Genomic DNA, 24,134 nt, shown 5'->3' on the forward strand with positions numbered 1-24,134 from the left:
TGTGACTAGCAGAAGACTTGTTTAACAAACCCGGGAAAAAGAAAAAGAGGAATAGAGGATCCAATCGGATCTTGGCTGTGGATTCGGCTACTGCCTCTCTCCGTTTTGGCCACATTTGCATATTGAACGGCAGTTTGTCTTGAGCCTGAGCTTTTAGTTATGGCCAAGCATTAAATTTAACTATTAAGCCATTTTCGGAGGCCAGTTTTGTGGAGCTCGACTTTCCAAACATTGTCCCCTGACAGTTGTTCCCTATGGCAGTTTTTTTGCTGGAATTTATGAGCCAAACAGACACAGAAAGATAGACAGAATGATTAACAAGAAATGGAGAGGCATGGGAACTTTGGATTGGCACACAAAAATGGTGAAGTGAAATGTTCAAAGTTTTATTGCCTTAAACATAAGTAAAAGGAAAATTGAATGTGAATGAAGGATTTATTTCTTAAGTCAATGGGAATATGCTGGCACATCGAATGGAAGGTCTAGCTGGGCAGCTACAGCCAAAAACGATTGCAAGACCCAACTTAATTTTATCATAAAAATGCGAATTACACCCAGACGAAATTCATTTCTTGCAACTCAATCAAGAGGCATGCAACGGAGGCTGCTGACCTATATATGGTTAATAAGAACCAACTTACATGCCTGCATATATATGTAGGAATGCTTGCAGCAAGACCATACAGATATCCTCGTTACGTATTCCCCATATTGATATCTCTCCACCTCTGTTGCATTTGGGTTCGTGCAACAATTTTCGTCGAAAACAATTTTCAGAGCACGAGAGTAGGGGGAAAGATCAGCGCAGAAAATGAGAAATTTTTGCAGTGCATATATGCCACGCACGTAGAAACCAAACCAAACCAAACCAAACGAAACAGTAACAATCAGACAATCATGCACATAATCATGCCATCAATATATGGCAATTATCAATGAAATTTATAACAATCCACGAAATGTAACGAAAACTTAACCGACCAATAAAAATTTCATCTTTCAAAAAGGAGCCCAGGCTCCGCCGACTGCGACTGCAGTTCGTCATCCTCGTTCTGCAAGAGAGGAAAAAAGCCTGAAACATGATCATGATCGAGCTGATGTTGCTGTTTTAGCCCCGTTCGCTTCGCCTTGTGATCTGCATCATAAAAACGTGCCAGATTGATGCGTGATTGAAATGCCAATTGGTTTCCAGTTGGACTCGGTCGGTCGGTCGGTCGGTTGGTTCGTCTCTTTCTGGTTGAAGTGTGCGTGCTGTTCCCGTTACCCTCCCAATCTGCATTGTCATCTTGGACAATTAGAACAAGCCGAGATCTCAAAGATACATTTATTTCGAGTGTGCTTTTTTCACAGATCCATACCTTTATAAGAAAAGAAAAGTGGGAGGAAAGAGTCTGACAGGCAGCAGAGCCCAAAGATCTCGAAGAGGAAGAGCAGAATCAATCCGCTAGATAAACAGTTAGAGCCACGGCCAAAAGGGGCGGCTGGGGAAAGGGGGAGGGGCTGGGGTTTCCGTTGACCACTTACCGTTGGGAGAGGTTTTTGTCGCCATGACCATGACTTGTGGTCCGCATCCGTATGTGGGTCACACGCTCTGACGAGGGTTACCACGATTTCTTGACGGGATTGGTAACGTAACGGAAGCGGGAGTCACATTACCCTCTTCAGCTGGATTGTTTCTGTTTCCCCTTTGATTCGACTACTGTGAACTATTTGGACAAGCATTTTTGAAGGCCTTTCTTTGTCCTATTGATTTTGATATAATATCGCTTTTTAATGCCCTACAATATATACAAATATATTTAGAAGCTAATACAGAACTAACATCCTAATATAAAAAAAAAAAATTATAAAAAAAGGGTATACTATGTATGTAACCAAACTATAGCTCCTAGTTTACAGAGTGTTACCCATTCGACTTGCTGCCATTTCATAAATATGCATGTTGTAGGTCTCTCGATGGCGTGCTGTCGCAGTTGGCTGATGAATGGAGTCTGCTGGCGCCACCGGGAACGGCCAGCAGAACTATCAAACTCCTCCGGATGGCTGGCCATCTAGGGCAACTTGATCGACTGCGTCTCGAAGTCAGACTCGGACTCAGGTTCAGATCCAGACTTGGTGAGGAAATATCAATGCAATAGCATCTGGCTGGGCGACTGCCTTGGCAATCTGCGATGAACAGCTTCTTTTACAGCGTCTGCAACTTCCTCTCTTATCGCTGGCAACAAATTGGCCATTTCAATTAATGAAACGCACTTAAACACTAAAGAGTTTTGTTGGCCGCTGTTTGCCACTCAAGTGTTGGCGCTAATGAACATGGTGGATCGTAAAAGATCGTCCTCTTCTTTTTTATTTTCCGGCCGCTCCTTGTTCCTCGTCCCGCTCCCATTTGCATATTTTGTTGTCGAGATTAAGCGCGTAAATTTGTCGTTAAAAATCATGTTTGAGATCGGCCTCAGAGACACACGCGATTGCTCAAACACAAAAAAAAAGGGGGAAAAATTAAATCGAAACACAGGCAGCTGTTGATTTTTAACTGTTTCGGCTCCAGTTTGTTTCTCGTATTTTGATTGCGGGCCGCTCGATTTGATTGATGGCTGTCGCCTCACGGCGCATGCGCGGCATGTCTATGCCACTGACGTACTGATTTACCGTTGCCTGATAAGCAAACTAACGAAAAAGTTCGAGATCCAAAAAAAAAAACGAGTGGCAATTACCTCAAGTGGAGCAGCATTTGGCATTTGCATAAATTGGCCTAAAACAAAAAAAAACGGGGAACAAATCAAGCCAAATGAAACGAAACGAGACGGGCAATGAAATCGGAGCTTTCTTCGTGACTGGCGACGCTTTCCCAGCGATCCGATCCGAGTTCCGAGTTGAGAGTGCCCCTATAATGAGAGGTCCCAGGGGTCACAGATGTCCAAAGCAATTGGATGTTACAATTTGCTTGGCCAACGACAAGTCAATTTGGGGTTACTTGCCCTCGGGAGCGTTTGTTAACGATCCAGCAACTATGCTTTCCGAAATAACTTTTAAATCACTTTATTATTTTCAAAGACCTTATTTGACTTTAACAAGAAACTTTAAGATAGTAAATACCGATCATTATAGTTTAATTTCTAAAAAAATGTACTAACCATGCTTGGGACTTTATCCAAGGTTCAAGTCTTTCCCATCATACGGAACATAAAACATAATTAATTTTATATACCTTTCATATTTTTTTGCGCTTGACTCCTCCACCCAATTACCAAGTGGAGCATGGAAATGCTCTTAATCTCTCACTACCTAATTAGTTTATCTACCATTATAATTTTTAATTGGCTCTGCCCGCCGCAAACAAGAAGGAAAATGCTATGTAGAAGAAGTGAAAAAATTCAATTGTAATTTTATGCAACACGCAGCCGCAAAATGATTTTCACAGCAAATTATGCGGCCAACCGCAGTTGGAGCCGAGGAACATGCAACATGGATTTCCCACGCATGCCCCAATGAATGGAAATGAAGAGGGCCAGAAAATATATATATGCATATTCAAGTCTGTAGCGCAGAAGCGACTTCCGCGAAAAGAAGAAAATAAATTTGCGTTTTTGATTAAATCGTGGGATAGATCAAAGCCACCTTATCAAAAGTTGGCCAAGCAGGTGAACTGGTCGGGGCAACGTTTTAACCAACGTGGGACAGAATCTGTTAGGTGTTCAGGCCTTAATTCACTCTATGGGAGAACTTAAACTTTGTGAGAATTAAGATTCTAAGAATGACGGAAGTTGTGCCTGATGAAAGGTAAAGATTACGTATCAGAGTTGATGGACCTGAGTTTTTGTTTTTTTATTGAATCTATTTTCAGGATTCTACAACTTAAATAAAGATTCAATCAGGATGCCTAAAGATAATCATGTAAGTAACCAATAACTCATAAAGTGAAATCAAACAACCAGATATACAATTTTGTAATCTCGGCACAGTTAATGGCACTGGAAGAATTCACGGGGTAATTTTTATACAACCCGTGATCTCTTAGTGGCATCTATGGTGCGGGAACAAAACATCCAAGCGAAACAAAATTTAAATCAATTTATGGATAAAAATGTGTACATGTGAACTGCATTAAATCGGTAGCTCAAAGTGAAACCTTTTTGTTGTATGAGAGCAAATTAATAATTAGAGTGGACTCATTAGCACCTCAAACTTCAGAGCCAATCCCAAAACAATCTAATTCATAAATTCAAAATCTAAGCCAAGGAAAACCTTTCCAAAAAAATTGGAAAAAATGAGAACGAGAAGTGAGTGGAGCGGAACGAGTTGATGGAGAGTTTATGGGGCCGGACATGGAGGCAGCCTTGAAAAATCACCTTTCACACCGCCTAGAGTTCCCGGTTCTCTCTTATTTTTTGCCCACAATTAACAGTTCAATGAACCAGGCCGTCGACTCTTCGTACCCGTGGTCGTGTCCCTTGAAGTTCCAGCCCAGCGGATGAAAGAAGAAACGAACACACAAAGTACCAATCTCCCGAGGAATAGCACAAACCCATGGATAATAGCCCAATGGAGCTGTTGGGCATGCCATCACTACAAAAAAAGGAAAATAAAGACTCACATACAGATAAAAAAAAGAGCGAGTGAGGTACAAAAAAAAAGATAATTAACTTTTTTTTCTTTTAGCACTAAGTATGCCAAAGAGGAAGCACTAACAACAGCTACAGCAACAAATTACAACACATTACAATGGTGGGGGGTTCGGCCAGTGTGAGAGAGTTCCCTCAAGAAAGGGGTAGCCCGTCTCTTTCTGTCCGGTATCCCCGTCCTTTTCCCCCGCTAAACGCTTCAATGATTTTGTCATGCATAAATTTCGCAGGTCTGCTGAAATTTCTGCACTCTGCCAGCCAAGAATCAAACAAATTCCGGCACAGAACTCTTTTCCCCTTCTGGCCAAGTTCCGCTCGAGCACTTTTAAGCGGGAAAAGGGGCTTGTAATGATGATGCTTCCTGTTTGTCGGCCGCACATATATTTATGAAACACCTTTCGCGTTGATAAGTCCCAGACGGAGCTACAATTGAAACTTGTACTTAATTATGTCTGGTACGCCGACTCGGGTTTTCTTTGATCATTTGCTGAGAAAGAATTTGTAGAATCGAGAAGGAATTTTTGCAACTATTCGCTTAACATTAAAAGGTAAACTAATAAGTAATATAAAAGAATGTGGACAAATTATAATTTAAACGTAATCCTATAGGAAAAGTTTTTTTTGTCTAAAATGACTTGATAAGGAGTTTTAGAACTAACATAAGGTTTTGTATTGTGGAATGTTCTTAGGCTACTTTTAATTGTGGCATTTCTAAACATACAATTTTTACTAAAACGAAAAAGTAATTTTAAGGGGAAACATTGGGCCACATCCGAAATATTTCTCTAGATCATTTTCTTTTAAGAATACAACAAATCTTAGTAATATTTTTGTAATATACCCTAAATGAATTGGGATTTTTTAATTTTTAGTTGTATCAAATGACAGTCGCGAATTAGGTTAACATATTTATTTGAATTTCCTGAGTGAGTGTGAATTACACCTAAACATATAGATAAAGTCATACCAAAAAATAAACATTTTAGTCCTTTTGTCTCGTAAGGTAAATTATAAAATATTAAAAGGTTTCTTAGTTATCAGGCTGGTTTATAACTTCATAAAGTCCTTAGATAAAACAAGTTACACAGTATAACAAAGTGGCTAACGAGCTTCAACAAAGTTGTACATTTTTCGTGGTAAATATAATGATATTGTTAATACGATCTGCATTCCATTGTTCTATTATATCAGTTACGGAAGAAAATCCAGCCAGATGGCAAGGAAAACAAATTGATTGGCGGCAAATGGTTTAAATTTCTGCATAATTCAATGCGCACGCGTTCTGGTTTTAGTTTCGGCAATTTTCTCCTCCTTTATTTTCCCGTGGACACAGCTGCATAAAATGGTCAAGAAAACTTGTCGGAGAAAGGGAGGGGCGAAGGAGGGGAAGTTGTTGGGTCTGCTCCGATTCGCAATCATTAAATAGACGACAGGCGAAATCGAAATTGCAGTGCCAAAGTTGCCGCCTGCTGTTGTAGCAGTTGCAATTTTTTCTTAAGCAGTGATGGGAAAATACATTTTCTTCGGTACGTACCTGGTACCTACTTATTTAGGTAGGTAGGTACTAACCTTAACCAAAAATGTACATTAAATAACCGATTCCTTATATTAAAAATAATAAAATATTTTATATGCATTTAAAGTCAGATCCAAAGCCTGATAGAATAAATCGAACTATTTCAGGTTTGTAGAATCGGAGTCCCAAACAGACTATTTACACTGAGATGTAAGCTAAGTGGCAATTGTAAAAGAATTTTTAAAACCCGTAATAACTTTATATTATATCATTTTATTTCGCTTTCACAATGGGTTAAATCTATGACTTCTATAATATAAAGAAAATTTTCTTGAAATCAGAATGCCAATTTAAAGAATTTAGAAAAAAGCAATTGTATTTTATGTTATGAAACGATTTATACTATTTTTGTATTGTATTTTTAAATAAACATACACTTAATTGCTTAGTAATTAATTTAGTTCATATTATCGAAACAATAAATATACAATTAAACTTTTTTTTAACAAGATGGCTTAAATCAAAATTGTACCTACCCAAGCTTTGAGGTTTCAATATTCATTTGTACCTTGATCCTTCCCACCACTAATGGCAAGTTGTTGTTGCTGGTGTCGCAGGGTTGTTGGGAAAATTTGAAAATTACCTTTAATCAGAGCGAAAATGAGATGGCTAATTTGAGTGTGCCGGAATCGGAATCTGGCTGGAAAATGGAAAATGCCGACTGTGGGAATTGCCGTTCTTGTCAATTCGGCCAGTGGGAAAACTTTTTGGCGTGGGTGGGCGACAGAGACAGCAGCTGTGCGTTGGAATGTGTCCCTCTCTTTCCCGCTTCTTTGATCTTAACTTGATGAGAACTGGACCTGGTTCACATAAACAAAAGAAGTCGCTGACTGAGTTATGCAAAATTGCAACACGGTAAGAAAGTTGAATGTCCTTTGTGCATTATGTCCAGATAGTTTTATAGAGTAAAACACTTGCAGATTTATGGATAAGATTCCCAGTTCAAAAATTATTTGAATAAAAAAAATAATTAATTTTTTCTTTGTTTATAGCTTTAGTTAAAACCACCGACAACTATCAGAACTATATTACAAATATTATTAAATGTTCAATTGTACAACTCAATATGCACTTCATATTATACAGAGTAAACGTCTAATATACTTGTTAAATGTTTTAAAAAGTTTAGAATATTAATTAAAGCTGTTACCCTGGAAACATGATACTTTTTACAATTTCATTAAATATTATTAAATGTTCAATTGTACAACTCAATATGCACTTCAAATTATGCAGAGTAAAGGTCTTAAGTACTTGTAAAATTTTTAAAAAAGTTTAGAATATAAATTAAAGCTGAAACCCTAGAAATAAGATACTTTTAAAAATTGTATTGAAAGTGATTTGAATTTTCTTTACGTGCAGACAGAGAGAGAGGCAGCTAGCACGCGTTTCGCTCGCCTGTTTTGATCTATGAGCTGCGATTACGAGGCGCAGCTAAAAGCTGCACAAATAAAGCGCGGCGATCTCCACAAGTTGATCCCCAAGTGAGGCAGCTGTTGCTTTTTCTGATGCTGCCAGCAGTTGCAAATGATGATGAGGCAGCGGCAACAATAACAACCACAACAACGCGGCTCAGGCCAGGAGGCCATGACAAGCGACAAGTTGTCGTTAGGCCCAAAATTAGATGCATTTTGTATGCCAGGCATAGATCGCTGGCGAGGGCAATAGCTCACACTTGGAAAAACACAGAGACCATTCTAAAAGTATATTAAATAGAGGTTAAGCAAAGGAAAACATAAAAAATTCCTGATAATCTATCTTTAAGAACATTTTAAGCAGAGCGAAAAAATATATCAAAAATAGTACTCTAAATATATTTGATAAAAAAATTATTCTGCTAACTTTAGGTCTTGACATATAATTCGAATTATCCATCGTGAGTCTTCGTTATAAAATGTTTTGTAGTGTTTTATAATAAAATTGCATAAAGGGTTTTAAATTCAAAATCAATTCGGATACTTATATTGAAGAATGTAGAAAATTGATTCTTTAAGGAGTGTTTTTTTCGGTGTTTCCATTCTCCTATATGGGATGGAGAAGGGTACAGAGCGCGAAGGCTGCAGTTATGGGCTTAGGGTAAACATTTGGCGACGCATCAATGCAGCTGGCCAAGAGCAACAACAACAGCAGCAACAACAACACTATCGAAAACACCAACCAGCAACAACAACATTAAGCTGCGACTGCATCTCAGAGCCTGTGGAGTGTGCAAATATTTTAGCAGCAATTTTCAGCTTAAATGCCTGCAAAACGAGGCGCATCGTGTGCCCAACAGCTTTTGGCGGCTCAGAGGTTTTTCTTTTTTTTTTCCCCCCAGCATTGGTAATATAATTATGTCCAGAAGTTTACAACGACATTCGTATGTCACAAGGAGTAGGAAAATACATATTTTTCATTTACATCAGCAGCTGTTTATTAATTTACAGAGCTGTCAGAAATGGTTAGTTATAAATATATGACTTGGATCATTTTTACTATTCATTTATCGATCAATTTGAAGTCCATTACTTTAAGAGTTGATAATTTTGGCTTAATTCTTATTTATACTGATATAATAAAACATTTTATTTCCAACTGACCAATCTCAACTCTAATCAAGTGTCTTACCATTTTTATTTTATATCAAGCTAAGCTCTTTTAGCAAATAGTTGCCTTTTATAAGATATAGCGAAATCTTGCGTTCACTAATACTTTATTTAAGGGGTGGATCTTAAACAAAATGTGTGAATAAGCGTTACATTGAACCAATTTATATTTAGTTTTCTAAACAAGTCTGACATTTGGATATAAAAAAGTAATTAAAAACATTTAATTTAACACAAAAAAAAATTAAAAACAAAATTTTAAAAATGCAATTGTGCTCCTAAGCAAGGAGCACATTTAAAGAGAAACTTCTTACTCGTATATCATTTCAAGTCATTATCTTGTAGAGAACCAATGTCTTGTATAACACCCAATTAGTGGGAACCACACGCAAGGGGGGTTGCTGAATCCGATTACCTACCAATTAAGTAATATCTAAAATGAGTTATAAAAACTTCATAGCTAGATAGATCGATTCGTAGTGGCTCTCTAACGTTCTGAATCTCTCTCTGAGGTTCGGGGAATTTCCTAGCGTTAATTGGTAAGTGGCGTACACGTGATGGCAATGACTCTTGCTATCGGTTCATAGAGATCAATGCAAAACAGATACCCAGTTTCTCAGACCTCTCAGTACTCATATTGCGTCAATGAGTGACGACATCGAGGCGGATCTTGAAAGATTCCTTAATTTTAGTCCAAAGTTCGGGTTTGTTTTGTCCCTGAAATTGTGCAGCAACCCCGTTCCCGATTCGAATTCCGTTATGCCCCCGTTGTTCGAAATCCGTTGCGTGTTGATTGATTTTATGCGAATTTCCGATACACATTTATTAACAATTCAAATTGCAAGTTAAAGTTAAAAACTCAAGGCAAAAACAACGTCAAAAGAGAACGTAGTTTGAGAGTCAGCGGATGTAAAACTGCATTGGTTTGAGTCATTGCTCCGCATCGCCTTAAGCTGTGACACTAACCTATGAGGTGAGTTCAGTTGTCCACCACAAATGGCTGGGATGAATTTTGATTCATAACATTTATATTCATTTTGGCTTTTCGGTCTTCATAAATATTTGATTTTCTTCGACATCTTTTTGGTTTTTCCTTTACTTTTCTTGGAATGTGTCTAGCAACTAAAAGGCTTGCAAAAAAATACAGATTTGTTATTTGAGGCTTTCGCAAATGAATCCGAGTTTAAAAAAACGAAAGATTGGAATCGTCACTAAAAATCCGTTCGCTTGTAATTTATATTTTAAAATGAGCAAAAACATCAATTTTTCTATATTTGAAATCTTTTTTCACAATTCTTGAAGTAAATTCTTGGACATCTGAAACAATTAAGATCCCTGAGCATTTATAAAGGTACAAAATAAGTAACCAATGTTGAGATATAGTTTCGAACTATTTCTAGAACAGAAATCAAACTTCGATATAAGAATTGAACTCATTTCAAAGCAGAAAAGCTCTGGCTACATAGTAAAACAAGAAAGGAAGTTAAGTTCGGCAAGCCGAAATTTGTATACCCTGGCAGTAATAATCATTAAATTTAATACGAAATTCTTAAAAATACAAAAAATGATATTCTCAATAGTATAAGATAATATGTCAAAACATGTAATATGTTGAAAAACACCAAAGATATAATTTTAAACAATTTTTTTTTCCCATTTTTCCTGTGGGAGCTATAAGATATAGTTGTCCGATCCGGCTGGTTCCGACTTATATAGTACCTGCAAAGGAAAGAAGACTTTTTGGGAAAGTTTTAGCCTGATAGCTTTAAAACTGAGAGACTAGTTTGCGTAGAAACGGACGGACAGACGGACATGGCTAGATCGACTCGTCTAGTCATGCTGATCAAGAATATATATACTTTATGGGGTCGGAAACGTCTGCTTCATTGCGTTGTTCTGACTGAAATCACAATACCCTCTGCAAGGGTATGCTAATTAAGTAAAATTATTATATATTGCAATGTTCCAATTTATGTTTGTTACGTTTATTGTTACTATGTAGGTACACTCAGAAAAAAAATCAAGTATTTCGTGCTTGAACCTAGTATTTTCAAAACTTCGCCAAGCATGGAAAATACAGAACCCGAGAACAAAATACTACTTTCGAGCACGAAAATACTAGATTTAAGAACCTTTCGGTCTTCAATCAAGTGTGAATAATTCTTAAGTCAAGTCATATTTGCACTAAAAACAAGAACGATTTAATAATAAATTAAGAAAGTTGCAGGCATGATTTAAGGACGAATAATTCTTAAATCAATATATAAATGTTATGAAATTAAAATGAGTTTTTATTTTATGCTAGTAAGAGAAATAAGTATTGGAAACGGAAACGAAATAAATGATATACGTATAAATAATATTAATATTCTAAGTTTACTTACGACTTGCCCCTCACGGGCATTAACACTGTCTAATTTATGCGCCTTATATACCGAGTACTTTCAGAATAAACAGTTGGGAATTATTAGAGTTGGCACACATTAAAATTCCAAAAAGTGCTCAATATGAGAATTTTTTGAGCACTAACGTTCTTAAATGGTAAGCATGCAATTTTTTTTAAATCAAGGCTGTTTGTACTTGTTTTTAGCACGGCGTTTTTCCCTGAGTGTACGAGTATTACATGGACCAACTAATTTACGTATTTAATCTTCATGTTTTGTATCTGACCAAATTCTTTTGAATACTTTTCTGAGGCTTGCTAGGCACGCAAAGCTGCTTCGTTTAAATCATAAGTAGAAAATGGGCGATAGTTGTAGGTGAACAATTTCCCATATCCACGAACAAGGTGATTTGGACATTTAACACAATTTGGGCTTATAAAATGGTGCAGTTTCATAGTGGACGGTGAGTCCAATTCGGGAGCCTGTGGCATTACATCGGATTTCATTAAAGTCGAGAGTCCGCGGAGATTGGTCAGCGGCCAATTATAAAGCTGAACTTTCTTGGCGTTCCCTCTCATTATGGTCAACATATTTTTTTTGGAACTGCAACGGAGTCTGGAGGTTGAAAAGAATTTTCAGGGTGATGGCTGAAAGTCAAGAGGGGCCGTTTACTAGCTAGTCCGCTTCGTTTTTTTAGCTTCACGGATTCGGTTTTTTGTGCTTCCTTGTTTGTGTCCCACGGACCTGACATTCGCAGCGCAGGAAAAACTGTTTTTCAGTTTTCCAGCTCTTGTTTTTCTTTTCCCGCTTTCCTTTCTGCCAATGTCAGCCCATTGTCGAGCCGAAGGGCTTAAGGGAGCCAGGCTGCGCTTTTGATGAACTTTTAAGTGATTTCCTGGCGAAGGACTCACGGGCACAACATGCACGACAGCTGCAAGTAGCTCACCATGACTTTGGATGGCACTTGAGCTGGGGCCTTTTATTTAATTTGCTAAGTTTTGACGTAAACCGGTGTTGATGCTGATAAATTCTTAGTGAACCTGGAGGAAAATCTGCCATAAAAGTGCGATACTTAAATTTGAAAATAACTCTAAAATGTTTATAAAACTATGCAGTAAAAATAAAAACATCGACTTTCGTTGCGGCTTCCGGACTTAAAGAGTATTTTTGCATACTTTTAGATATAAAAATTTAAGTGATTTCAAAGCTCTGGTGATTTCTGAGGTTAAGGTAACGGAAATGCTGAAAAAGATATTTCTGAGAAAAATGATGACCGATTTTGGCTTTTTAAAAAAATTACCTGACTATTATTGCTTTGACCATTTTTTACTCATTTATATCCAAAAAATGAAACTTTAGCTTTCTATGCAAGCAAGTATGTTATAGCAAACGATAAAGAAAGCTTTCTTGGCCACTTGGAAACCTCTTAATCGAACTCCTTCCCACCTGACCGCAATTTTCATTGGGCTCTGACGGGTTTTCATTACCTTTTGCCACTTTGTTATTGCATTGGCGTCTTAAAAACCTCATCCAAACAACACCACCTTACCCCCACGTATCCACTTAAGTGCAACTTTATTTTTAAGTGTATGAGAGACAAACTTTATGGAATGGAGAAGGAAACTTTTCCAACGTTTTCTCTCCGTCCGCTCTCGAGTGTTTATTATTAAAAAATTTGTAGCCATTTGCTGCCCTAGAGAAACTTGGCTCCGGGGTTTATGGCCAAATTGCGTGCACACGTGTCCATGAAGGTTGAATTGTGGGGTAAAAAATCCGTGTGGGGGGTGGAAACTCATGTGGAGACTGCAGCATCCATGGCCAAAGTGTCAGAGTCCATGAAAGGCGATTAGGGTCAACTGGCTTTGGCTAGTTGGCCAGAAGCAGTGAAAAAACCCCAAACGAAAAATTCTTGACCACCTGTGGCTGGTTCTCAAATCTGCCGGGCAGTTAGCCACACTTAATTAGAAGTTGCCATAAATTAAGTTACCAAAGCGTTGTCCTTCATTTGTAAAAGAGCATGCAGACTTCCTTCTGCAGCCTTTCCTGTATATTCTGGTTTCTTTTTTTTTACTTTTTCACATTGATGCAGTTGACTAACTATTAAGTTACACAAAGACAATTAAACTTAGGGCTAAAGTTAGCTGGAAGAAAAGCGTTAGAGCTTGGGTTAAGTTCTTGGCAAAGTTTGCTGTATGCGTTAGTTGAAACAAGAAGCTGAGAGAATCACCAAAATCCCCGATTCTAGGCTATGTAAACACAAGATTCGATCTAGTTTCTTAAGGGCTAAACATATTCGTGGTCCGGTTGGCAGATCGCTGAGGTCGCTGTTTGAGTTTCGTTTGAGTTCAGTTGAAGATTTGGTGGGTAGGTCCTGGTTTCTGAGGGTTACCAGTTCTTTGAGCGACGTTCGGCGCTGTTGGAACGCAGCTCCTCACTCTCCCGTCGGCTGTCCTCACGGTCATCCAGCCTGTCCAGCTGCCAGAGGTCGTTGTTCAGCAGGCGACGTCCATTGGACCAACTCAGGGCGGCTCCAGCTCGGGCGGCATTGCCGTTCAGCCGGGTGGTTAGCAGTCCATTGAGGTTTCCCGATTCCAGGAGCAGCGGCGAGCTGATCAGCTGGGCCTGAACGGTGGCACTCGAGGGCTGGCTGAGGATCAGGGGCTGGGAGCTGCGATCGATGGTGATGCGGGCATTGGGCAACTGGCGCCAGGCCTCCAGGTCGCGTTCCCTGGTCAGCAGGGTGGTGGTCCTCGAGGAGCTGGTGGTGGCGGGCAGGCGGGAGGCCAGCAAAGTGGGTGGATGCGAGACGACGGTGGCCTGGATGCTGGGCAGGCTTTGGGCCAGAAGAAGGGTCTGCTGATCGATCAAGCGCTGGTTCTGGCTCTGGCGACGCTCAGCTTGCTGGCGGCGATCGTCGCGATCACGCTGCTCCCGGTCCCGCTGTTCCCGATCCCGCTGCTCCCGATCCCGCTGCTCTCGCTCCCGGAGTTCACGATCACGGAGTTCCCGCTCCCGGAGCTCCCGATCCCGCAGTTCCCTCTCCCGCTGCTCTCGCTCCCGCTCCTCCCGATCACGCTGCTCCTGCAGGCGCTGGAGATCCCTCAGTTGCTGTTCCTGCTGCAGGCGCTGCTGCTCCTGCTGTTGCACCTGCTGCTGGAACTGCTCCATGAGCTGCTGGGCCTGGTTACGGGCCTGGTTCTCCGAATCCCGACGACTCTGGGCCTCCAGTTGCAGTTGGCTGGCCTGTTGGGCCTCGGCCAGGGACTGGGCTTCTGCGATGGCCTGGGCAGTGAGACGGGTCTGCAACTCCTCGAGGCTGTTGAAGCGGGACGACGATGACGAGGAGGCGGCGATCCTTTGCTGCTGCTCATCCAGACGCTGCTTGGACACGATGGCATTGAAGCCACTCACATCGTCGGCCGTGTACTCCACGATGCGACGGGTGCCATCGGGCTCGATCAGGGAGTACTGACCCTTGACCAGGTCGCCGTCGCGCTTCTCCTCCTGCCGCTTGTCGTCGCCGGTGAGCGAGTCCCTCACATCGTAGGCGAAACTGTACTGGGGACGGGTGTCGTAATCCTCACTGGAGTTGGGTGCCAGAGTGGTGGCATCGTCGTCGTCTCCGTTGTCATCCCGGCTCAGATCCCCGCGCAGTTGCTGTTGCTGCTGCTGCTGAATACTGGAGGATTTGCCCAGCTGGCCAAGATCGATGGGGCGCAGGAAGGCCGAGTTGGCCACGTTGCAGGTCAGCAGGCTCAGGCAGAGCAACAAGTATGTCTGGAAGCGAAGAGGATTCACACAGGACTCGAATTAAATAGATGTCCGTTATAAATCACATTCTATTGGCCTCATCAATTTGTCATTCTATAATGGTTTTCCATTTTTACTTGTTAGTTGCAAAGGGTCATAAATTAAAAACGACAACGAGCGATTCATGTTGCTGAACAAAAAGTTGTGCGGATTTGTTGGTCTGTCGGACTCTATTGGCTGTCAAGTGTGCAAAAAGAGAAAGCTTAGATGTCTGGGACAATACTACAAATTACACTGACAACTAGCAGAAGTTACTTAATATTGGTATTCCAATTAGAATATTTGGTTTATTTAGGAATCGGTTTTTATATATTATCTTAAACCCTATTGAATTAAACATTTTTCTTAGCTTTTTATTCCTTTTTTCGACTTTATAACATTTTTGTAGTTGAATCTATTGTAATCATTTTGTTACTTAAAGAATATTATTATTTAAAGAATGTTTTTTTAAGGGGTGCATTTTCTTTGGAACACATACCGAAAGAAAAAAAGTCATAGAAAAGCAACTATTGTTATATAAATTCTATTGAGTACAGGCTTGGCGTCGATAAGATGAGTATTAAAGTAATACCTTCCAAAGTATTAAATTTAAATTAATTGGCTTAAAAATAAAACCACAGATTTAAATTCCAGACTCTTTAGTATAGAAATGAAACTGTAAAGTATAGACTTTATATTATGCGGTTATTTTTTGGGTGCATTAATTTTAAAACACTTATAACTCTGAAGTTTATATTTACACAAGATAAAGAATCCGTTCTATGAATTGTGTTCCTTCCCCATTTTCATAGGATGTCTAACCATCTTTACCCCAACTAAACTCTGTAGATCCTGATTTATGGCCCCAACTTCAACTTGGCCGGATTTACATGGCAGCAGAACAACAAGGGGGCTTGGAAAATTTATGGCCGGCAGCGGTTGACGGAAAACTTACCCGTTTCATGGCTGCTGACGTTAAGTATTCGACTAGTTGGTTGCTGGTTATTTGTTTGGCTGCTGCTGTTTGCTGCTGATGGCGAACTGATGCCACCTCCAGCGCCCACTGGCCGTTTTATAACGCCGGGCAAAAAGGGCCATCGCCAGAACCTGACCACACCTGATATGCCGGTGCCCAGCTTTCAAATTTGTTTAGTTAAGGTTACAAATGACCTTCCCGAGGCATACAGATACAGGTGCAGATAGATTGGAGCTGCAATGCAGAGCATTCACTTTTCAGCCACCGCTTCACTGGCAACGCACTAAAAATCGTCACCCACTGGCCCAAAACGATGGGCTAAATGGGATAGAGGAAGGAAAACCGGGTGGCGCTTATGAAAATGGTCAGCAAACATTGCCTGCGGAAATTGGAAATAGGCCTGCACCGGAGACAGTCTTTGTTGCGCATTGGTCTCATGAATTCGAAATTTTGTAATCCCTCATCCGCCCGAGATCCGATTGCAAAATGCTGGAAACAAGGCATGAAGGGAAAAAAGGGGGAAATTTGATAGCTGCCCACAAGAAAAAGAGGCGCCAGGCTGGAACGGTCACTCTAATGGACTTCCCCTGTAACCAGGCACACTTTATCGATTATCTCGATTCATTATCCGACAGGTTTTTCATCATGTGTAGTAATCAGAGCCCTGGCTCATTTGTTGTCTTTTGTGGAGGTAGTAGGAAGTGCAGACCTCGTCGGCGGATGTGGCTTTTGGGGGGCTTTCCTGCTCTTACGCAATGCAGGTGATTTATGATTAGTTGACAGGAATTTCAAAGATCAAAATATTTTTTAATATTTGAGGATTTTTGAGGATTGCAGTTGTGTTCTATTTAAGTGTGACAATTAGAACTTAGACACTTAGAACGTTAATACGATAGCAACAAAAATCAAGGTCTGAAAATAATCGTTTTTTGAGATTTTATTATTAAAGCCTACTGGGATTTTGTTGCATTTTGTTTTTCAATTTGGTATACTTTTAGAAACATTGTGGATGGAAAATGTGTTTTTCATTTTATATTAGGTATAATTTCTTCCTAAAATGTCGTATGTGTTAAATAAATTAGAGGTTCAAAAACAATTTTATTTTATGTCTTGGGGCAAGTATAACATCATTAATGTAGTTCATTAAATATCTTATATAAACTCGCAAAGCATTCGATGAACATAATCGAAATACCAACGATATCTAGTATATTTAAAGCACTCTTAAAGACCTGACCTTGTTGGTTTGATTTACATAAACCATTTTAAAGAAATATTTTACAAGATTAAAGCGCTCAGCCATAATGTACTCTTCTATGAGATACTCATATGTGAGTTAGACATATTAATGGGGCCAAGTTGAGTCGGTTCAGGATGCGGCACTGGGACAACCAAGCATGCTAACTCTATCAGCTGCAAAAACAAAAGTAGCGCAACAACATGGGCTGGAACATCTGTGTCAGTGCGTATGAAAACAAAAAGAAATCTCCAACGTGGCCCAAACAAAGGGAGCCCCAACAATAACAGGAGGCGAGCCAAAGGAAACCGAAAGCAAAAAAGGCAACTGGCTGGAAAAAATTGTCATGCATGACTAAAATACAAGAGCAAGAGCTGAAGTGCCGGTGCACAGAGAAAACACAAATAAAAAGTAAATTAAAAATATATTTCTTAGATAGAATTCAACTTTATTAATGATTGTATTAACAAGTAGAATTAAAAACTATCTATATAATTTGCAACCTTAGTATATGTTTTGTAGTAAAAAGGGGTGATGTCCCTAGCATCACTTACTAACTCTTTTTTGCAGGATACAATTAAATTCCAAGATCTTGGTTGGTTGATACTTGAAAGTTAGCTTATTGGTTCTTATGGATCTTAATATTTTATTTCTAAGTAAGAAATAATATTCACTACAGACTGTAGTACATACATACATATAACGATGACGATAACTAATCCAAAAATCTTGTTTGGCTTAAACTTTAAGCAAGTTTATTCATCATTATGGATCAAATATTTTTTATAAAAGAGTGTAGTTAATGGTCTAACTGAATTTAATTTTTTAAATGAAATTAACTTATTTTTCCCAGTGCAGAGACTGCGAAAAAAGCTAAAGGCCTGATCCGCTCTGTTATTCATGCCGTGGAGCATAGTTTTAGGCGCCGCCAGTTCGGTTGTCCAACATGTTGGACACTTTTTCCAGCATCCCCCTTGCAACCCCATATCCCACCCCCTCCCCCCCTTTGCCAGCTTTGTTTGTCTTTGATGCGCGTTTTCCGCTTGTTTTTCTCGCTGGACGGGGAAAATTGAATGCCCAACAGCCGACAGTCGGCCACGTTGTAATTGAGTTGGCCGAGTGGAATGGGAAAATAGTTTTGCCAATTCCGACACGAATCGCAATGCAGCTGTACACGGAAAATCCCTATCCCTCCGCCAAGTCGGGCCAATTTGCCGGCGGGTAATTAATCATTTTTCACTTTTTCACTCGATACAGAAAATGCGCTCGACGATTTCTCACAATTTGCAACTGCTAAAAGGCAATTAGAGTCGACACATTTACTGTATTAGCGTTCATTAAATAATCAATTGCTATTGCCACTGCAATTCCAATTACGTTTTTGTGTTCACCAGTAGAGCTTGTATTTATTTGAACTAAATTAAAGGGCAATATGGTTGCAAATTGGGTTTTAAATCGTTAAATTTATTCGATTCCCAAAACTGAAATGGAACATGGAAGTGCAAACTTGTTTGTTTGTTAAATTGAGAATAATTGTGTTTTATTTATAGCATTCTTTCGAACATTAGGGAATTGTCAGATTTCAAAACTGTTCTTCAATAGACTTTCTTATTCTGGCTTGTAGTGAATATTAGTTCAAAAATCAACAGAATAGAGGCAAAACAAATATATTCCCGTCTTGTTTCCAAGTGATTTGCGCCAAAGTTGAAACTTGGGCAAATGCATTTCTCTCCATTAAAATGGAATATTGCATATATTATCACCGAGCATAAGACTTTGTTGACTTTTCGAGAAAATGCAGAAACCAAACAACCCAAGCAAAATGCAACCAAAATTGTGATTGCTTCAGTTCGGCATCTACATTCCGAATACCGCAGGGCTTGGCAATCAAATAGTGTTTTTCGGTCAGAGGGGCAATTCAATCTGCGGCCGGAGGACGGTGGCCGGCAAATCTGGCTTTATTTACAGCAGGGCCATGGCTTTTAGGCCCGGTGTCACCAATGCCAAAGCTCTGATTGAGTGGAAGCCTCTTCTGGGCCTTTTTAGACAGACAGCCCCGGTTTGGTTGAGTGTTTCAATTTATTTTTCATATTTTTGTTTAACCGCTTTTTGTTTTACTTTCCTATTTCAGGCGGGCGCAATTCCCCCGGTTCGCGTTCGCAAAATGCCAAAAGTTAAAATAAACAGTCGGGCGGCAGGAGGACGAGGAGAAAGGAGAAAGGAGCCAGCAGCCAGCAGCCAGGACAACGTGCAGGAAGGCAGGAAACACTTGAAAAAGTGTGCCAACAATATTTCTGCCATCTCTCGGCTCGGTGTCTGTGTGCTTTTGTGCTATTGAAAAGGAAATGAATGGCAGGCAGAAAAAGTTAAATCACCTCCAGCAATTGGGCCTGCTGTGGCTCCCGACTTTAGATGGGTCTATTGGGTGGTAGGATTGCACGGGTGTAGAGCTGTATTTCGAGTGCTGCTCCCTGGGGTGGCGTATGCGCAATATTCGCGCCGAGGCCTCTAAGCTGCGGCCTGAGCACCGACATTTGTCGCATTTTCCACTGTTCTCTGTGTGATTTTATTTTATTTTATTTTTCGCATTGTTTTTCGATTTTGTTTTGTCTTTTCGATTTCCATTTGCCGTGGGAAATTGCTTTCAATAATGACGCAAAGTGTTGCTGGGGGCACATTTTAATGGTTGCTTGGTTGCAAAGCGTTCGACAGACAGGACAGCGCCATCTGGAGGCGACAAACTGTATTGACATAACCCCTTACAGCACTCCTCACCCTACACGGAGAAAAAGGATTTTGAAGGGCCAGCGGAAGAGCTTATAGTCCGCCGTTATTATAGATACAAAATATTTTCTGAGTACATTATTATATATTTAAAAAAAATAGCAAATAATAATGTTTGGTATCTTCTAACTTAAAATTGTTCATTTGTATCATACCAAAGGTTAGGTATATAAATAAAAGTTTTTGAATAGACCATAAAACCACTTTCTTTTAATATAACATTATAAGTATTTAAAAACAATTTTTATTTTACTGATCAAAGAATATAAAGTTTTAAAAATTATAAATCATAATTTATCATATTATTAAGAGTATATTAAAATATTTACCAGTGCACCCGCCAATACTTCAGGCAATTTGTACGCACTCATCGTCGGCATCAATAAATTGCCACGGGCGCGGTGCGAGTCCTTGCGTGTCCTTGGCCACGCTCCATCTCACCGCACTCCTTGCCACGAGTCCTTCGTCAAGTGTGCGCCTACATTTGTCGGCGCCTCTTTCCTGGCCACTTATGCAGCCCGATGTCCGTTGCACTTTTCCGGCACGCAACGCCAAGGGCTTTTCCTCATTTGCATTTCGGACAAAAAGCTCGTAGTCCGGTGGAATATATTTTAATGTATTTTTCGTTTCCACGGCAGCATACATTCGTTGCGAGGACGCTTTCCGTTTCGAGATGCTATCCATGTCTCATCTTCACAACATCCAAGTTGATTCATTTAATCACATTCACGGCTGCTTCGTTTAACAAAAATGTTTAAGTATCATGCCATAATTTAAAAAAAGGATGGAAATACCTAGAACAATTTATATTCAAACAATTTTGAAATGGCCAAGTTTTTGGAATCCAGAATGTATTTTTTATGCCTACCTATTAAAATATTGTAAAGTTAGGGTATTCCCCACAGTTTCATAAGCTTGATCCAAGTAACAGCGAAGTGTAATGCAGTGGAAACATTTCAGAATTCAATTATTCCCGCTTGGTAAGAGTTTTAATTAAAAATCAGTCATAAAATGTGCGTATGAGCTCGAGATGCTAAAAAATTGAGCATCGATTCGCTGAGGCTCTTAAGTTTGATTAAATTTCGACAGATACCAACAACTGAAGCATCAAAAAATGCGTTTGGATCACGTACACACTTTGGGGTGCTCCAAAATGGTCCTAAATATTAGAGAGGGTCTCTTGTCATAAGTCAATAAACAGGCAAAATGAAAATGGTCGAAATGTGTAAACTCTGCCATTCACAGTGCTGCAAACCCATGAATTTAAAATCATAATAAAACAAAATCAAGGACGATTTCCAGACTTTGATAAATACATTTTACATTCCTTTTTGTTACATATTTTTCGTTGATTGGCATATATTTTTTAATTTAATTACAACAACAATAAAGCGACCAGGTTCATTGAGATTTATGCAAGGCTTACAATAACAAAATACACACGCTGAAATCAGAATAAAAGTTGTGTATACGTAAACAATTCATTTCATTTCATTTTAATGTGCCATTGTTGTTCGGTCGAACAATAGCAGAATATCAGAGTGGCAAACTGTTTATTTGCGTATCGCGACGGGGCCAATTAATGAATTTTCATTTACGCGCGTTGATTGCTCCACTTTTGGCCGATTTCAAGGGGCAAAATCAATAACAATACGGTGGCCGGGGTAGCCGTTTAATTAACCATCCGCCCTATATACCCTTCACCCGCACCACAACGGCGAACAGGGAGTAGGCCATCTTCAGAGTGGCGAAGAAGGCATTTAAATTCAGCTCGATGAGTCCGCCCGCCTTTATGACTCGCCCCCTGGACCCCAAGGTCAATTGGGTGAAGAGGAGCAGATCGAACCGATGTTCCCGGGACTGATCGTACCACCTGCTGGAGAAGATCGCATACGGCAGGCTCTGCACCTCCTCGGCCACCTCGCTGGCAAAGTAGCAGCTGGGGAAGAGCTGCATGCAGACCACCCCGAAGAAGACCAAGTAGTAGACCAGCGAGATGGTGTCGCTCACAAAGAAGAGCACGTAGGTCACGGTGATGCACAGGGTGGCGCCACAGCCACCCAACTGGAACAGCTGCACCTCGCTGACGGTCTGAGCCACCAGGCTGTGGAACCTGCAAGATCGAAAGGAATAAGTTCAAGGACTATCACTAAAAATCGATTTTAGGCAGTACCTTAGGTTTTTGGATTTTTCTATTACTATATTAAAACCTTAAGAACGTGAAAAGAGCAGGAAACGTAGTGAGGATGGGTACCGAAAGTGTGTCTCAGGTATCAAATAATCAAAAGGTATCTTCAAAAGTTATTTCGCAAACAAAATTATGTTTGTTTGTGCGTATACATCAAATAGCCGTTTTAGGTTTTTAGATATAGAATGGAACAGATTTAAACTTACTTCTTTCTTTTGCTTTTGAAGAAATAAACATTTTAACGAGCAAGCCTTAAATAGATCTGACATCAAGATTTGTGAACAAAAGGTATTATACGTTCGACTAAATAAGTCTAAGCTTTTCCTTTTTGGCATAAGATTTAAAACGTATACTTTTCTTTGTTTATTCCTGGGTAGGCTAGAAGCTTAAATATTTGGCTAAAGCTTGGCGTTTCTGAAAAAACTCAGTTCCGGATACCTAAACAAATAATAAACTATCTATTTATCGCTTTAAATATCTACAATTCCCTGGAGCATAATGCATCGGCATCGACATCGTATCGGACTGACGGAAATGAGTGACAATCGGGTGTGAAAGCTTCAATCCAACACAGAATGTAATTCCTACATTTGTAAAAGTCATAGGTGTGTAATCACATTGTGGTTTCCAACGTATGATTTCCACCGTGCGCCCTACCAAAAAGAAAATGGTTGTTTATTTTGATGATACAGATTAATTCAGCTGAATATTTTTAAAACGAAGAGCGGTATCTTTATTTGACGCTAACATATAAAATATCGATTAATCGTTTTTAAAATGTATTTCTAATTTGTGAGCGTCAATTCTAAGCCTCAAAGAACTCAAAGAAGTATTTATGATGAAGGGAAAGGTAGAAGGGTATGATTTTAAAAGATATTAGTAATTTTTAAAATTAGTTTTCGGTAACTACAAAAAATTCAATAAAGCCTTATTAAAGTTTACCTGACCAAGAGCTTATGCTGCTCAATGTATTCCAGCAATCGCTCATGATTACTGGTAGTTTCGTCCTCGAGGAATCCGAGTTGAGCCATTCGAATGGACCACAAATGGAGGTGTCCGCTTAGAAGACACAAGGTCAACGGGGTGTAGGTGTCGTTTCCCAGACCCTGAAAGCCTTCGACAAGCATGCTGATAACCTGATAGCCCAAGGCCGATGCAGCCATCCATTGATTCCTCTCCAAGTCAAAAGGGAAATATGCGGGGTATATGAGCTCCCAGTTTCCGTTAATGATCTGAACGAAAATACCTAATAAGAATAACACGTACACCATACCAAAACTTTTGTAGAGACATCGCGTAAAGCGCTTCGCATGACAGTGCACGTGATCCTGGTAGTATCGATGCTCCTGTTCGCTCGATACGAACGTATCCAGCTGTCCGATCAGAGATTCGATCTCCACAATCTCAGGCAAGTGATACAGGTGGGCCACATGCTTCAGACTGCAGGCAAGGCAGGTTAAAGACATGGACAGGTTCTTCAAGAGTTCAGCCGCAGAAGGATGCAACAGAAGATGCAGCAGAAGGTGCAGTGGGAACCATAAGGTGACCAGGACATGCAGCGCCGCCACATAAAGCTGGATGGGGCCTGCTTGAAGACTCCTTGACTCCTTGAAGAATGTCGGTACTAGCACTCGCATGCAGAGCCAGAAGGGACGATAAAAACGAACACTATCGATGATAACCATTGTTCTCCTAATGGATATTCGCTGCTGAGCTGGCAGCTTTTATGCAGTTGCCTTGGGAGATGCACTGCCAGAAATCACATGAAATGTGATGACCTCTTACAATTTGGTTTAATTTGTACACCAATATTTTGTTTTCTCCTTAAAAAACTTTTCTAAAAAAAGTATTCTGAACTCAAAAAAAAGAGGTTAATAAACAAGTTTATAAAGGCGTATGCAACAGAAACATTTTTGACATTTAGTAAATATGATTTAAAAACTGAAGCAGTTTCTGTGTAACTCCCAAATACTTAAAAAAATACAGCTGCTTA

The 24,134-nt window shown here is 39.8% G+C and overlaps 3 protein-coding genes across 3 annotated transcripts; all 3 read right to left on the minus strand.

The window, feature by feature from the left end:
- Positions 1-11,415: 11,415 nt before the first annotated feature.
- LOC119546548 lies at positions 11,416-11,757 on the minus strand. Its single transcript, XM_037852900.1, is given in 1 exon segment — positions 11,416-11,757. A coding segment is annotated over 1 exon segment (342 nt).
- A 1,481-nt stretch (positions 11,758-13,238) lies between these two features.
- Positions 13,239-15,992, minus strand: LOC119546547 (trichohyalin). Its single transcript, XM_037852899.1, has 2 exons — positions 15,912-15,992; positions 13,239-14,944 (listed from the first exon to the last, which is right to left on the minus strand). The coding sequence occupies exons 1-2, from the start codon at positions 15,918-15,920 to the stop codon at positions 13,553-13,555; spliced, it is 1,401 nt and encodes a 466-aa protein (XP_037708827.1). The 5' UTR covers positions 15,921-15,992; the 3' UTR covers positions 13,239-13,552.
- Positions 15,993-21,642: 5,650 nt separating this feature from the next.
- LOC119547225 (odorant receptor 33c) lies at positions 21,643-23,826 on the minus strand. Its single transcript, XM_037853986.1, has 2 exons — positions 23,084-23,826; positions 21,643-22,066 (listed from the first exon to the last, which is right to left on the minus strand). Exons 1-2 carry the CDS (start codon positions 23,824-23,826, stop codon positions 21,643-21,645), a joined length of 1,167 nt encoding a protein of 388 aa, XP_037709914.1.
- Positions 23,827-24,134: the final 308 nt, after the last annotated feature.

The sequence above is a fragment of the Drosophila subpulchrella genome, chromosome 2L (genome assembly GCF_014743375.2).
Source record: "Drosophila subpulchrella strain 33 F10 #4 breed RU33 chromosome 2L, RU_Dsub_v1.1 Primary Assembly, whole genome shotgun sequence".
NCBI classification, from domain to species: domain Eukaryota; kingdom Metazoa; phylum Arthropoda; class Insecta; order Diptera; family Drosophilidae; genus Drosophila; species Drosophila subpulchrella.